The 12,841-nt window shown below is 42.5% G+C and overlaps 2 protein-coding genes across 8 annotated transcripts in view; both read right to left on the bottom strand.

Annotated features, from left to right (window-relative positions):
* The window catches only part of LOC118724451 (protein argonaute-3), a 79,584-nt gene extending 71,428 nt beyond the window's left edge, over positions 1–8,156 (bottom strand). Inside the window, exons 1-2 of one of the 6 annotated variants that reach the window (XM_036447700.2) lie at positions 7,629–8,156; positions 1,441–1,612 (exon numbers count right to left, since the gene is read on the bottom strand). In XM_036447700.2, the coding sequence (XP_036303593.1) occupies positions 1,441–1,612; positions 7,629–7,647 (191 nt within the window). In that variant the 5' untranslated portion in view covers positions 7,648–8,156. Of the gene's footprint in view, positions 1–1,440; positions 1,613–7,628 lie in introns of those variants that run through there. The other 5 variants (XM_036447698.2, XM_036447697.2, XM_036447699.2 and 2 more) reach the window with 5 other exon arrangements.
* A 400-nt stretch (positions 8,157–8,556) lies between these two features.
* Positions 8,557–12,841, bottom strand: part of AGO1 (argonaute RISC component 1) — a 50,827-nt gene continuing 46,542 nt past the window's right edge. The window contains exon 20 of one of the 2 annotated variants that reach the window (XR_004989593.2): positions 8,557–9,143. The gene's annotated coding sequence lies outside the window, so the exon portion shown is untranslated. Of the gene's footprint in view, positions 9,144–12,195; positions 12,599–12,841 lie in introns of those variants that run through there. The other variant, XR_004989592.2, reaches the window with a different exon arrangement.

The raw sequence follows: 12,841 nt of genomic DNA on the forward strand, positions 1-12,841 counted from the left end.
TGCATTAACTGATAAATCAATAAAATACCCATGCAACGAAATATTATCGATATACTAGAGGCCCAGTGCACAAATTCGTATACTGGTGTGTTCTGGCTGGCCTAGCCCCAAAGGGGTGGATCGGGGCCAGGCCTGTCGGGAGGAGACAGCTGGCGGTTGGCCAGCCGGCCCAACCCCTATCAGAGCCTGATCAGGGCCAGGCTGGCTTGGAGGAGGAGCTGAGGGTGATTGGCTGGTGGGCCCTGCTCCGATTGGAGTGGGGCCAGCTGTGGGGAGGGGCTGTGGGCTGGCCAGCCCCTGACTCCAAATGGGGCCGAGGGGCCAATCGGGGGTCAGCAGCCAGGGGAAAGGCTGTTGGAGGTTGGCTGGCCAGCCCTGCCCCCTACTGGGATGGGGGGGGCAATCAGGGGCGGGGCCGGCAAAGGGGGAAGGGGCCATGTGCCCATCGAGGTGGTGGGCTGGCCAGGGGGAGGATGCTGCAGGAGGGTGGCTGCCAGTCCTGGCCCTTATTGGGTTGTTGGGGGGGGGGGGAAGGTGTGATCAGAGGTGGGGCCGGCTGGGGGAAGGGGTCATGGGAACTTGGCTGGCAGGCTCCACCCCCCCACTTGGGCCGGTTTACTTAGATATAAAAGCCTAAGTGACTGTCCGACTGGTAGCTATGATGAACACTGACCACCAGGGGGCAGACACTCAATGCAAAAGCTGCTAGCTGCGGTGACTTGGCAGCAACGGTTCTCAGGTGATGCACCCGGGAACTAGAGGAGGGAACCTGATTCTGGGGTGTGTCACCCAAGAACTGTCCTCTTGCAATCTGGAACCCCTCGGGGATGTCGGAGAGCTGGTTTTGGCCTGATCCCTGCAGGGCAGGCCGAGGAGCTCCACCTGCAGGAAGGACCCCAGTCACTCAGGTGACCGGGGGTGGGGCCGGCTGTGGATAAGAAACTTACTGAGAGCAGACTGAAAATCCTTTACATACTATATGTATTTGTTCCTATCTAAGATTAAGAAACAGAAGTTGAGGATCAGAACAGAAAGCATGAAGCCATGACAACCACGATCTCTACCACTACCATCATCTTAAAGGACACAACAGAAAAGGGTAAATAAGGTGGGGTGGGGAGATAAAAGATATATTACCTAAAAGCAAAGGAAAAAAATACTCAGCCTGATTTCAAAAACATCTAAAAATGAGTTGGACCTTTTCTATCATCACAGAGAGAACATATGAGTTCATGTTATAATGGAAAAATTACAAGGCTATTTGAAGTTTTTACCTACTTACACATCTCTGAAGTGCAATCAATTTCAAAACAAATTACCATGTGCTCTTAGTCAAACTGCTAGACATTATCACTGCTATTTGGATATACAAGATAAACAATTATTATGGCAAAGACAAATACCCACAGCAAAAAAATCTCCATGCTTCATGATTCTTACCTGTTCACTCTCCTAGGACACTTGTCTGGTTTAATGTCTACCTCATAGAGGTAGACGTCAATCTTTGGGATTTCAACTTGAAAACAGTTAGCCAGCAATTTAATGGGTTTTCCCATGGTGCCATAGCCAGGTCTTCTGGGCACCAAGAGTAGGGGCTGGGCCCCAACGGGTCCTGCAACAGATGAGGGAAATAACACTATTACAGACTGTACTGGATAATCTTGTCAATCAGACTATGCCAGAACTTTAAGTAAATCGGGTAATCGAGTTGAAACCTATTGCTGAAACATGACAATTTCTAACATCTCTACTTCTTTCCTCCCAATTTATTCTCCTTATTAAAACAAACATATAAACAAACAAAACCCTAGGTTTTCCTGGAAAATTGTTTTGGAAGGGATAGAAAGAAGGGAGAACAATCACACAAACTCAGGAGAGCATGTGCAAACACAAATCAGACCCAAAGAGTGTGATACCTAGAGCAAAACAAACACAGAAAGTAGGATAATAAATGAACAAAATAAAAAATATATATACAATAAAAGGTATCAGCAAAGCACAATTATTTGAAAAGATAAATCTATAAATCCCAGGCAACACTGATTTTTAAAATAGGAGAAGTGCCTTAAATAATCAATGTAAGTGTGTGGGAATCATATAACTACAGATATTGAAGATGTTATAAACACTGTGTCAATAAATTTAAAGGTTTACTGAAAAAGATAAATACCTTACTTACACACAAAAATATGTAAAATATGAAAAGTCCTCTGTTGGCAGAAATGTAAAATGGTATAGTTGCTTTGGAAAACCATATGGTGGTTCCTCAAAATATTAAAAATAGAATAACCATAAGATCAAACAATTCTATTTCTGGGTATCTACCCAAAAACAATGAAAGAAGGGTGTTGAAGAGATCATTATACACTTACTAGAGGCAGTGCACAAAATTCATGCATTGGGGGGGGGGTCCCCCTCAGCCTACCCTGTACCCTCTCCAATCTGGGACTGCTGGTTCCTAACCACTTGCCTGCCTGCCTACCAGCCTAATTACCCTCTAACAGCTCCCCTGCTGGCATGACTGACTCCTAACTGCTCTTTTGCCAGCCTGATTGCCCCCAAGTGCCCTCCCCTGCCAGCCATTTTATGACAATATGAGGGCAGCCATCTTATGACAGCATGGGGATGGCCATCTTGTGATGCTAGGCCGTGAGGGTCAATTTGCATATTACCTCTTTATTATATAGGATTATTATATAGGATGCTCACAGCAGCATTAGTCACAATAGCCAAAAGATGGAATTCACCTCAATGTCCACTGATGGATAAGTAGATAAACAAAATGTGGTATATATATACAATAGAATATTAGTTAGCCTTAAAAAGAAATGAAATTCTGACACATGCTAAACATAGATGAACCTTGTAGATGTTATACTAAGTGAAATAAGTCACAGAAACACAGTGATTCCTATTATTGATACTACAAAGTGGAAGGATGGTTGCCAGAGACTGGGAAAAAGAAGAATGGGGAATTGATGCTTAATGGGTATAGTTTCAGTTTTGCAAACTAAAAACAGATCCGGAGACTGGTTATTATACAATGTGAATGCAGTACTTATATACTATGAACTGTATACTTAAAAACTGCTAAGATGGGTCCTGGCTGGTGTGCTCAGTTGTTAGAGCTTTGGCCTACATATTGAAGAGAGAAGGACTCGATTGCCAGTCAGGGACACATACTTGGGTTGCGAATTCAATCCCCTGGGCCCCAGTTGGGATGTGTGCAGGTTGCAACCAATCAATTGATGTGATCTTTTACATAAATCTCCCTCTTACACATAAATCTCTATCTCTCCTTCCCTGCCTCTCTTCCATTCTAAGAATCAATGGAAAAAATATCCTTGGATGAGGATTAATAAAAAAACAAACAAACAAGAAAAAAACCTGCTAGAATGGTAAATTTAATGTTATGTATATTTTATCAGTTAAAAAACAAACACTAAGTGATACCTAACATTAAATTTTTGATTTTTAAAAAATATTTTTATTGACTTTTTATAGAGAGGAAGGGAGAGGGAGAGAGAGTTAAAAACATCTATGAGAGAGAAACATCAATCAACTGCCTCCTGCACACCCCCTACCAGGGGGGTGCCTGCAACCAAGGTACATGCCCTTGACCAAAATCGAACCTGGGACCCTTCAGTCCGCAGGCCAACACTATTCACGGAGCCAAACTGGTTAGGGCTAACATTAAGTTTTTGAAACTCAAAATGTTGTAGCTTTGTTAAAGTTCAAATGATAAATTCTGTTAATAAATTAATAACTATTATCTCTTAATGAACATACATTTAAATATCTGAGAAGGCCTGTAACTATTTGGAAAAAAATTAAATCCACAATTTAAAATATCTAGCAATTCCACTTCTGGGTATTTAGCTGAAGAAACTAAAAACACTAACTTGATGCCCAGCCAGCATGGCTCAGGGTTGAGTATCAATTAATGAACCAGGAGGTCATGGTTCGATTCCTGGTCAGGGCACATGCCTGGGTTTCAGGCTTGATCCCCAGTGTGGGACTGTGCGAAAGGCAGCTGATTCTCTATCTCATCATTGATGTTTTTGTCCCTCCTTCCATCTCCTTTCCTCTCTGAGATCAACAAAAACATTAACAACAACAAAAATAAGAGAAAGCACTGGTTGTGTGACATAGTTTTGCTAAATCTCAAGTATTTATTTTAAGCAATGGGTAGCCAAAGAAAGTCATTAATATTAACAGACAATGGCCGAAACTGGTTTGGCTCAGAGGTGGAGTGTCGGTCTGCGGACCGAAGGGTCCCAGGTTTGATTCTGGTCAAGGGCATATACCTTGGTTGCAGGTACATCCCCAGTGTGGAGGGATGTGCAAGAGGCAACTGATCGATGTTTCTAACTCTCTATCCCTCTCTCTTCCTCTCTGTAAAAAATCAATAAAATATTTTTTAAATCACATAAAAGGTTTCATGCAAAGGAAAGAACAAATATTAACTTTTGGTGAGAAATGATTCACCAAGAAACAATTACATAGTTTTTGTATTCAAAGGCTCTAATGTGAAAATAAATTTAAGTTTTCTATGTATCCACTTAACAATTAGATATTAAAACATCTTGTCATAAGAGGTCTGATAATATTCACACATAAGAAATATTTAGAAAAGAATGGGAGAGCCAAGATTCACCATTGATTTCATAGACAATTAAGGAACATTTACATTTAAAATGATTATAAAGATTTTAGATGTAAAATCCACTGGGGTACAAAATGCACAATATATAGATGATGTATCATAGAATTGTAATACAATCTACAGATAATGTACTGTAGAATTGTATACCTGAAACCTATATATGTTTATTAACTAACAAGGGGCCTGGTGCGCGAATTCGTGCACAGGTAGGGTCCCTCGGCCTGGCTGGCAATAGAGGCCTATAAGGAGCCCTCACCAAAGGCCAGGCAGGGGAGGGGCAGGGGAGGTTGGCTGTAGGAGTGCACTGACCACCAGGGGGCAGATCCTGTGTTGAGCGTCTATCTTCTACATATATATAAAAGCCTAAGCAACCGTTAGGACCAAATTTTGGTCCTAACGGTTGCTTAGGCTTTTATATATATGTAGAAGATAGGTGTCACCCAATAAATTCAATAAAAAGTAAATGCTAAGTTAAAATAAAACATGTTTAAATCAAATTCTTGATTTAAAACTTAGTTGCACAATTCCCCCCAATATATAGTTTTAATTTCATATGCAGCAAAAACAATTGTATGTAAATTTTGGGAAGAATGAAAATTTTGTTTTTGATTATGACAACCTTAAGACAATGATACCTTATCTTCATTTGAGATTATAGTCAATCATGTATAAACTACACTTAAAATAAACTTTGCATTTCAAGATGTCTAATTCTTAGCTCAAGAATTCACAGGAGCACTTACTGAATCACACGTGGCTAGTTGGACCAGTTGAATAGGTGGTTTGACTTTAGAAGGATTTTCTAAGATATTATCCGTATATTGGGCATAATTTCATATTAAAAAAAAAAAAACCAAAGGAGAAAAAAAAATCTTTGAAATTTTTTTTGAAATATTTTAAAAATTTTAGGATGATTAACAAAGTTTTGTTGTTTTTTTTTTAACAAAGTTTTTTTAAGTTTTATGTTTTGTTTTCCAGGCTTGACAACAGGATAGTTATGTAAAAATCACCTATATGCACAAATCATCATATTCTCTAAAAAGTATAGCAGAAAGTTAAAAATGGCAGGAAAGTTAAAAATAGAAAGTTAAAAATGGAAAAACACAAACCAATGATAAACAAATGAGAGTCTAAACTTTTCACAATCTAGACAAACTTTCCCTTTTTAAGAAGATATGAAGTCCAGTTGGTGTGGCTCAATGGTTAAGTGAAGATCCATAAACTAGGAGGTATGGATTCCCAGTCAGAGCACATGCTGGGTTTCCAGCTCCATCCCCATTGTGGGGCATGCAAGAGTCAGCTGATCAATGATTCTCTCTCCTGATCGATGTTTCTGTTTCTCTCTCCCTCCCCTTTCTCTCTGAAATCAATAATATACATATACATATATATATATATATATATATATATATATATATGTATATATGTATATATGTATATATGTATATATATGAGTAGACACTTAAAAAAGGGATATATAAAGGTAAAAAATATATTTTTAATGGAGTATGCAAAAGAGAAATGGCACAAATTGATTAGAGAAAACTCCATATAATAAAATTGTAATAAAGTCTTCCCCATCCACCTTTACCATTGGAATGCTTTTGCACCTACTTTAAGATTATACTTTTTAATCTAATCAATAAATTATTTAACATTAATCCATCAGTTTCTTTTATATAAGCTTTTCTTTTAAAAATATATATATTTTATTGATTTTTTTTTTTTTTAGAGGGAGAGATATAGTGAGTTAGATACATCAACTAGAGAGAAACATTGATCAGCTCTTTCTGGCACACACACCCCCCCCCCCGCCCCCCGCTGGGGATGTGCCCGCAACCAAGGTACATGCCCCTGACTGGAATTGAACCTGGAACCTTTCAGTCCGCAGGCTGACGCTCTATCCTCTGAACCAAACTGGTTTCGGCTATATAAAGCTTTTTTTATCTCATATTTAGGCACCTCCCAAATTGGCAAAGTGAGATTTGAAATTCAGGGGCTTATGATACCTTTAGTAACAAGATACCCTCTGCCCACCAATATTTTGAAAATTAATTTATAAGTCTGTGACAATCTGGATGAAGCAAACTTTCAAATTTAGCATGTCAAGTATGAATGATCCTTTGGAAAGCAAACTGTTATGTAATGTCTACTTTATGTTCCTCAATTACTTAAGAACCATAAAGATTGCTTTTTTCTTTTAAGATAAGTACTGCCCAAATTGCATTTTTTCCTCAAGACTATCGTTTTTCCCAAGGAGAGAAAGATGTTTTCTTAAGTGCGAAATTTCCAGGAATATGACAACTCTCCTCTAGGGAACAGGGAATGAAAAATAAAATACTGTCAGCAATTTTAAGAATCACCCCCTCTCGCCAGCAATGATCCAGCCTGATATGACATTCCCAAGAGCCTCAAGAACTACAAGGTAGGGCAAAAGTAGGCGTACAGTTGTGAGAACTCGAAAAACAGTTTATTCATGTATTATTGCTTAAACAGCTGTAAAACCTACTTTTGCCCCACCCTGTATATACCTGGCTGCCACAAACATCAGAAGGAAATTCGGGGGTGGTAGAAATGCCATCTTGCATTTGACGCTGCCCTAAAACCAAACTTAATTACCATCTGTTACCTACTCTATCTACATAACTACCTCAAGAAGTCCAAGTGGGGACACACACCGTTACATCCCAAACCCGAATACGAAAGCGATGTCAAGTCCATCTAGACTCCGGGAGGCACACCGCCCGGAGAGCCCCAAACTTCAATCCTGTGAGCGGTGTCCCCTCCCCGCAGTTTCGCCCACTCGGCTCCGGAGAACTGCGGCGGGGCTGCGCGGAGGCGGAGGAGGGGCCGACGGAGAGGAGACGCCCGGACCTCGCACCTCGCACACCGAGGCCGGGGCTGAGGGAGCGGCGATGCTCTAGGGACATCCCCGCGGACCCGGCCAGCAGCTGACACTCACCTGCGGTGCCGATTTCCATTCATGGAGCTGGGGGGAGTGCTTCGAGCGAGAAGGGCGCCCGCCACTGGGGGCAAGGAGGCGGCGCAAGGGGCGACGCGGTGCGACAGGCACTCTCACTTGGCCACGGGGCGGGGTGGCGACAGTCCCTCCTCAGCAACCGCGGCGAAAGCTCTCCTCGGAGGAGCCGCCGGCGGGAGGCAGCACGCGACTAGGAGAGAAGCGCGAGACGAGGTGAGCTGGGTGAGGAACTTGCGTCGCCCGCGGCCGCACACGCTCCCACTGCCTCTCCACGACTGCGGCGCCGCCGCCGCCGCCGACCTCCCCGGGGGCCGGCCCCGGAAGTCCGCTTACGTCAGTTCCGCTGCCCCGACTAGCGGGACGCCCAGGCCTCGCGGAACCGAGCCGTGCGGGCGCGACGTCCGTGCGAGCTACGTAAGGGCACCGGGGAGCTGGCGCCGAATCTGGGCGGGGCCTGGGGCTCAAGCGGCGGGGCGCGGGCGGAACCGGCCCTCCTACGGTCTACCGCTGGTTTGTGCCAGCTGGGGACCATCCGCAGGGACTGCACTACTAGCTCCACCCGGTGCGGAGCCGGGTCTGCCAGAGGCGACGTAGCTTCTCTGGGGAGGAGCCTGCCTGGGGCGGTTCTGGTCCGGGGTGTAGGGCCGGAACCGCAGCTGAGGGCCCCAGCAGAGCTAGGCTTGGGCTGGGCCGCTCTCATCGTCGAGTCCCTCCTCCTCCACGCCTTTTGGGCGGCCTCACGCGCCTCCTCCTCAGCAGGCGATCAAGTAACCGCCACTGCTGATCACCCTTCTAAATTCTATAGGGTAGATTTGTGGACCATTTTTTGTGGGGGAGGCGGGGATGTACAATTTAGCTTGGGAATGATTAAGAAACAGGACATTACACAAAGATGAGATCGAATAATTTCCACGTTTAAAACTTTTAATGGCGCTTCGTCACACTGAGAGAAGACCCAAACTCCTTTCCAGGATCCCTGCCTTTCTCAAGCAAAACTTCACTATCTTTGCTTCTATTTCCCCCAAAGGCAAAGCGCTTATTTCCTGCTTGGGGTCCTCTGCTTTGGGTTCCCTTGGCCAGGAATCCTCTTTCCACTCTTTCCTTTTTATACCTCAACTTAAGATTTACCTGTCAGAGGGCTTTTCTGGTAGGGTGGGACACCTGTTTTTCTATTACAGTAATCCTGTCCTAATCTATAATTTTTTTAATGTAATTTCTTTTTACTACTCCCTCTCCCACTAGAATGTAAACGTAAATGGTGATACTATTTTATTCAGGCTGATGAATGATTCATGACTTTTCCCTATGTCTTTAAGCATCAGTAATGATTAGACTTTTTAAAATCAAAGTTCATTTTTTTATTAAATCTTGGGACAAAGAAGAAGAAAAAGTATCCTCCCACACCCCAATCTTAAGTATTTTAAATATCCTCCCACACCCCAAACACTGTAGGACTTTGGATCAGACACTTGAGTCTCTGGGCACCAGTTTCCTAATCTAAAAAATGGAGAGAATAACATATACCTTTGAGTTGTGAAGTTAAATGTACCTAAAGCACAAAGAAAACTTTCCCTAAATGTTAGTGAAATTTAAAAAGTTATTGTTTTGGTTACTCTTTTAGCATTTACTAAAATGGTTATTATTAACTATTTTAAAGCACTTATTAGATGCACCTACCTGTAAAACACTTTATAAGTGGGATTCAAATCCACATCACATCTGATTCCAATTTCTTTCTTTCCATCTTTACACCTTTCAGTGAAAATGCCCTCCCAAATTAAAAAAATGTCAAGTGTCACCAGATGAAACACTGTATCGTCAAAATTATTTTCAATCCTTGACCGTACACAATCCAAGTCTATGGGAGCATCAAACAGAGTAAATACCAACTGTTGTGCAAGAGTTTCTCACACCATCAACCTTAATTCTGGAACTGTTTTCCTAATGATGCAGGCTTCTTCAGTGTCTCCCAGAGTAGGCATGGTGATGGTGATGAACTCTGGAAGTGGGCCACTGTCATCTTTGTTGACACTGATAGGATTTGGACCTTCCAATTGGATCCAATTTAGTAAATGTCAATGATGCCTTACCCTCTACTTCTGCTATCCAGGGACCCCACCTCTTTATAGTGAGCCCATATGAAGGTCTCATGAACTGTAATATCAGGAAGTGAGAAAGCAAAAAAGATTGAATGATTCTGCCAAAAGCAAAGTTGTATGAGGCTTACTCCTGACTGCACACACACACACACACTTTTTTGATAACCTCATTCCCAAATGAGTCTGTTCTTAAGGGCATACAGGAGTCTTTGTGCATCTTGGTAACTTACAGCCCCAATGCCTAGAACAGTGCCAGAGCCTGGCACATAACAGCATTCTGTAAATAGCCGTGGGAGGGATGGATGAGTAAGTGGGCTCAGGAAGTACCGTATTTTCCGGCGTATAAGACGACCCCCTAATTTTACAGTTAAAACATAGGTTTAGGCCTGTATTCGCTGTATAAGACTACCCCCCACTTCCGAGGCAACACCAGTTCTTTTTTTAATAGACTGCCTCTCTGACTCTGGCCAATCTGAGCAGGCTTTTTACTAGAACACAGTGTAGCTTCCGGTACAGAACATGTATAATTTGCATGCATAAAAAGCCTGCTGGGATTGGCTGAGTTAGAGAGGCAGTCCGAGCAGCCTTGCAGTGATTGGTGCGGGATCGAGTTGGAAAATTCGTTTAGTGGCATATTGAGACGTTTTTCAGGATATACTTGGCGTATAAGACGACCCCCGATTTTCGGTTGACCTTTTTTCGTTTCAAAAGTCGTCTTATACGCCGGAAAATACAGTAGGCAAAAACTCTGCTCTTATCTCTTGTGTCACTGGCTGCTCTCAGAAAGGGGTATGAAATAGTAGTAATAGAAATCTCAGAGGCAGCAAAATCACTGCCTGCTGAATGTTGCATTCCTAGGCTTCCCTTGCTAGATAAATACCGTCACTGGATAAGGGGAACAACTGGATGGAATCCTCTCCTCTCTCATAGGCTCAAGTTAGATGTTGTGGCACTTAAGCTTAAAATCTCTTGTAGACCAGAAGTTTTTAAACAGCAGAAATCAGCTACAGGTGACTCCTGAATAACACAGGTGTTAGGAGTGGCAATCCCCACACAGTTGAAAACCAGCATGTAACTTTTGACTCTCCCAAGACTTAACTATGATCCTCCTTCGAGGATTAGTTCCAGCACCCCCTGCATATACCAAAATCCAAGAATGCTCAAATCCCTTAAATAAAAAGATGTAGCCTTAATTAAAAAAAAAAAGAAAAAAAAATGATGTAGAACAATGCATACAGTCAGCTCTCAACATCTATTCAATTCCAATAGGGGATTGAAAATACAGTTTTCAACCCGCAACTGGTTGCCTCTACATATGGGAAACCTGAAAAACACAGAAGGCTGACTAAATATTTATTGGAAAAAAATCCGCATATATATAAAAAACAAAACAAAAAACACCTGTGCAGTTTAAGCTTGTGTTGTTCAAGGGTCAGATGTACTTGACTGCAGCAGGTACTGTAGCAGGACACAATATAAAACATACTGGCTTTCGCCCAGCCAGTGTGTTCAGGGGTTGAGCACCAACATATGAACCAGGAGGTCATGGATTCAGGCTTCATTGCACACAGGAAGCAGGCAATTGATGATTCTCTCATTGATATTTCTATCTCACTCCTTCACCCTTCCTCTCTTGGGAATCAATAAAAACATATTTTTCAAAGAATATGTTAAAAATAAAAACATACTGGCTTTAGGGACAGTCAGAGCTGAAATTGAAGGCTCTACTATCTGTTGTCCTAGAAAAGTCACTCTCTCTTAGCCTCACATTCCTGATCCTTAAAAACCTAAAGACACTGCTGGCTAGATACCTACTCAAACTCTTATCCCCTTCTTTCTCACCTAACAGACATGACTTGTCTTTCTAATCCACATGATTTAGAGGATAACCCCTAATTAACCTCAGCAACTCACAATGATCTCATTTGCTCTGCCAATGACAGGAGTGGGAAGACGACCCATTTCTAGCAAATGAGACATGAGGCCAGATCTGCTGGGCTTCCAAGGATTTTCTCACTTTAAATGAAACACTGGAAAAAATTAGTCCTTCTTCTGTAAGACATTGTTCTGTCAGCATTTCCTTCTAGGATTATGGCAGTCATCTTGGGACTCCTAGGTGAACTAGCATGAGTGTAAACCAAACACAGAGGTCAGCAGAGTAAAAAGATTTTAAGAACCTGGTTTGTTGGTATTATCAAGCCAATGAATTAACCAAACTCGGTGCCATAGTAAATGACCTCTTGTCATGTGAGTTTCCTTATTTAAGCCAACTTAATTGGGGTTTTGTTATACACAATAGAAGTTAACCGAAAAGCTCCTTCACATGAAGGCTGTGAAGATGCAATTAAATAAGATAGATACTGTACAAGACACCTAGACAAGCACTTCAAAGTGCCCAAGCCCCTCCTTTTACCCCAGTGTACTTCCATTAACAATCCACAGGCCTTTTACAAAAAACTGGCTGGGAGCTCTCACTGATCTCTTAAGAGGAAAGTTTCTTGCCTTCAGAAGGTGGGGAAGAGTGATGGAGGGCTCCCTACCAAGTCCCTCAAGATTTCTTTGTCCCCAAAAGACACTGTCAAGAGGGATAGTAGTGAAACTGTTTCAGCCCAGAGCAAGAGGGCAGTGTGTAAGCCATGCTGGCCTAAAAAACTAAACATGCTCTGCTAAGAAGGCAGTTATGGTGTTTAGGTAGAGAACTTCTAAAATGTACCTCATCCCAGCAAGTCCACTTTTCCAGATCCTTCTCCTTGACACAGCTGGTGTACAGGAGTGCTTCTGTCATGCTCTCTGCACCTTCTAAGCTTGCCAGGTTTCCTCGGCCTATAGCTAGAGGAATAAATGTCTTCAAAGCTAGAAACAAATAGGGAGAGCTATTTGCTATAATTCACTGTTATTTGCCATTCAACAGTACAGACAGCAGTCTGGGGATGGCCCAGACTCATCACACAAAGATAGTCTTCTCTTTGCACTATAACTAAACCCTAATTGCCATGAGATTCCGCTGTCTGCTAAGCCAAGAGATTCCCAACAAATACCCAGCCTCACTCTGCCTCAAGCCACTTGTAGACAAGAATGCCCTACAAAAATACAAGG

Source organism: Pipistrellus kuhlii, unplaced genomic scaffold (assembly GCF_014108245.1).
Source record: "Pipistrellus kuhlii isolate mPipKuh1 unplaced genomic scaffold, mPipKuh1.p scaffold_m20_p_2, whole genome shotgun sequence".
Taxonomy (NCBI): Eukaryota; Metazoa; Chordata; class Mammalia; order Chiroptera; family Vespertilionidae; genus Pipistrellus; species Pipistrellus kuhlii.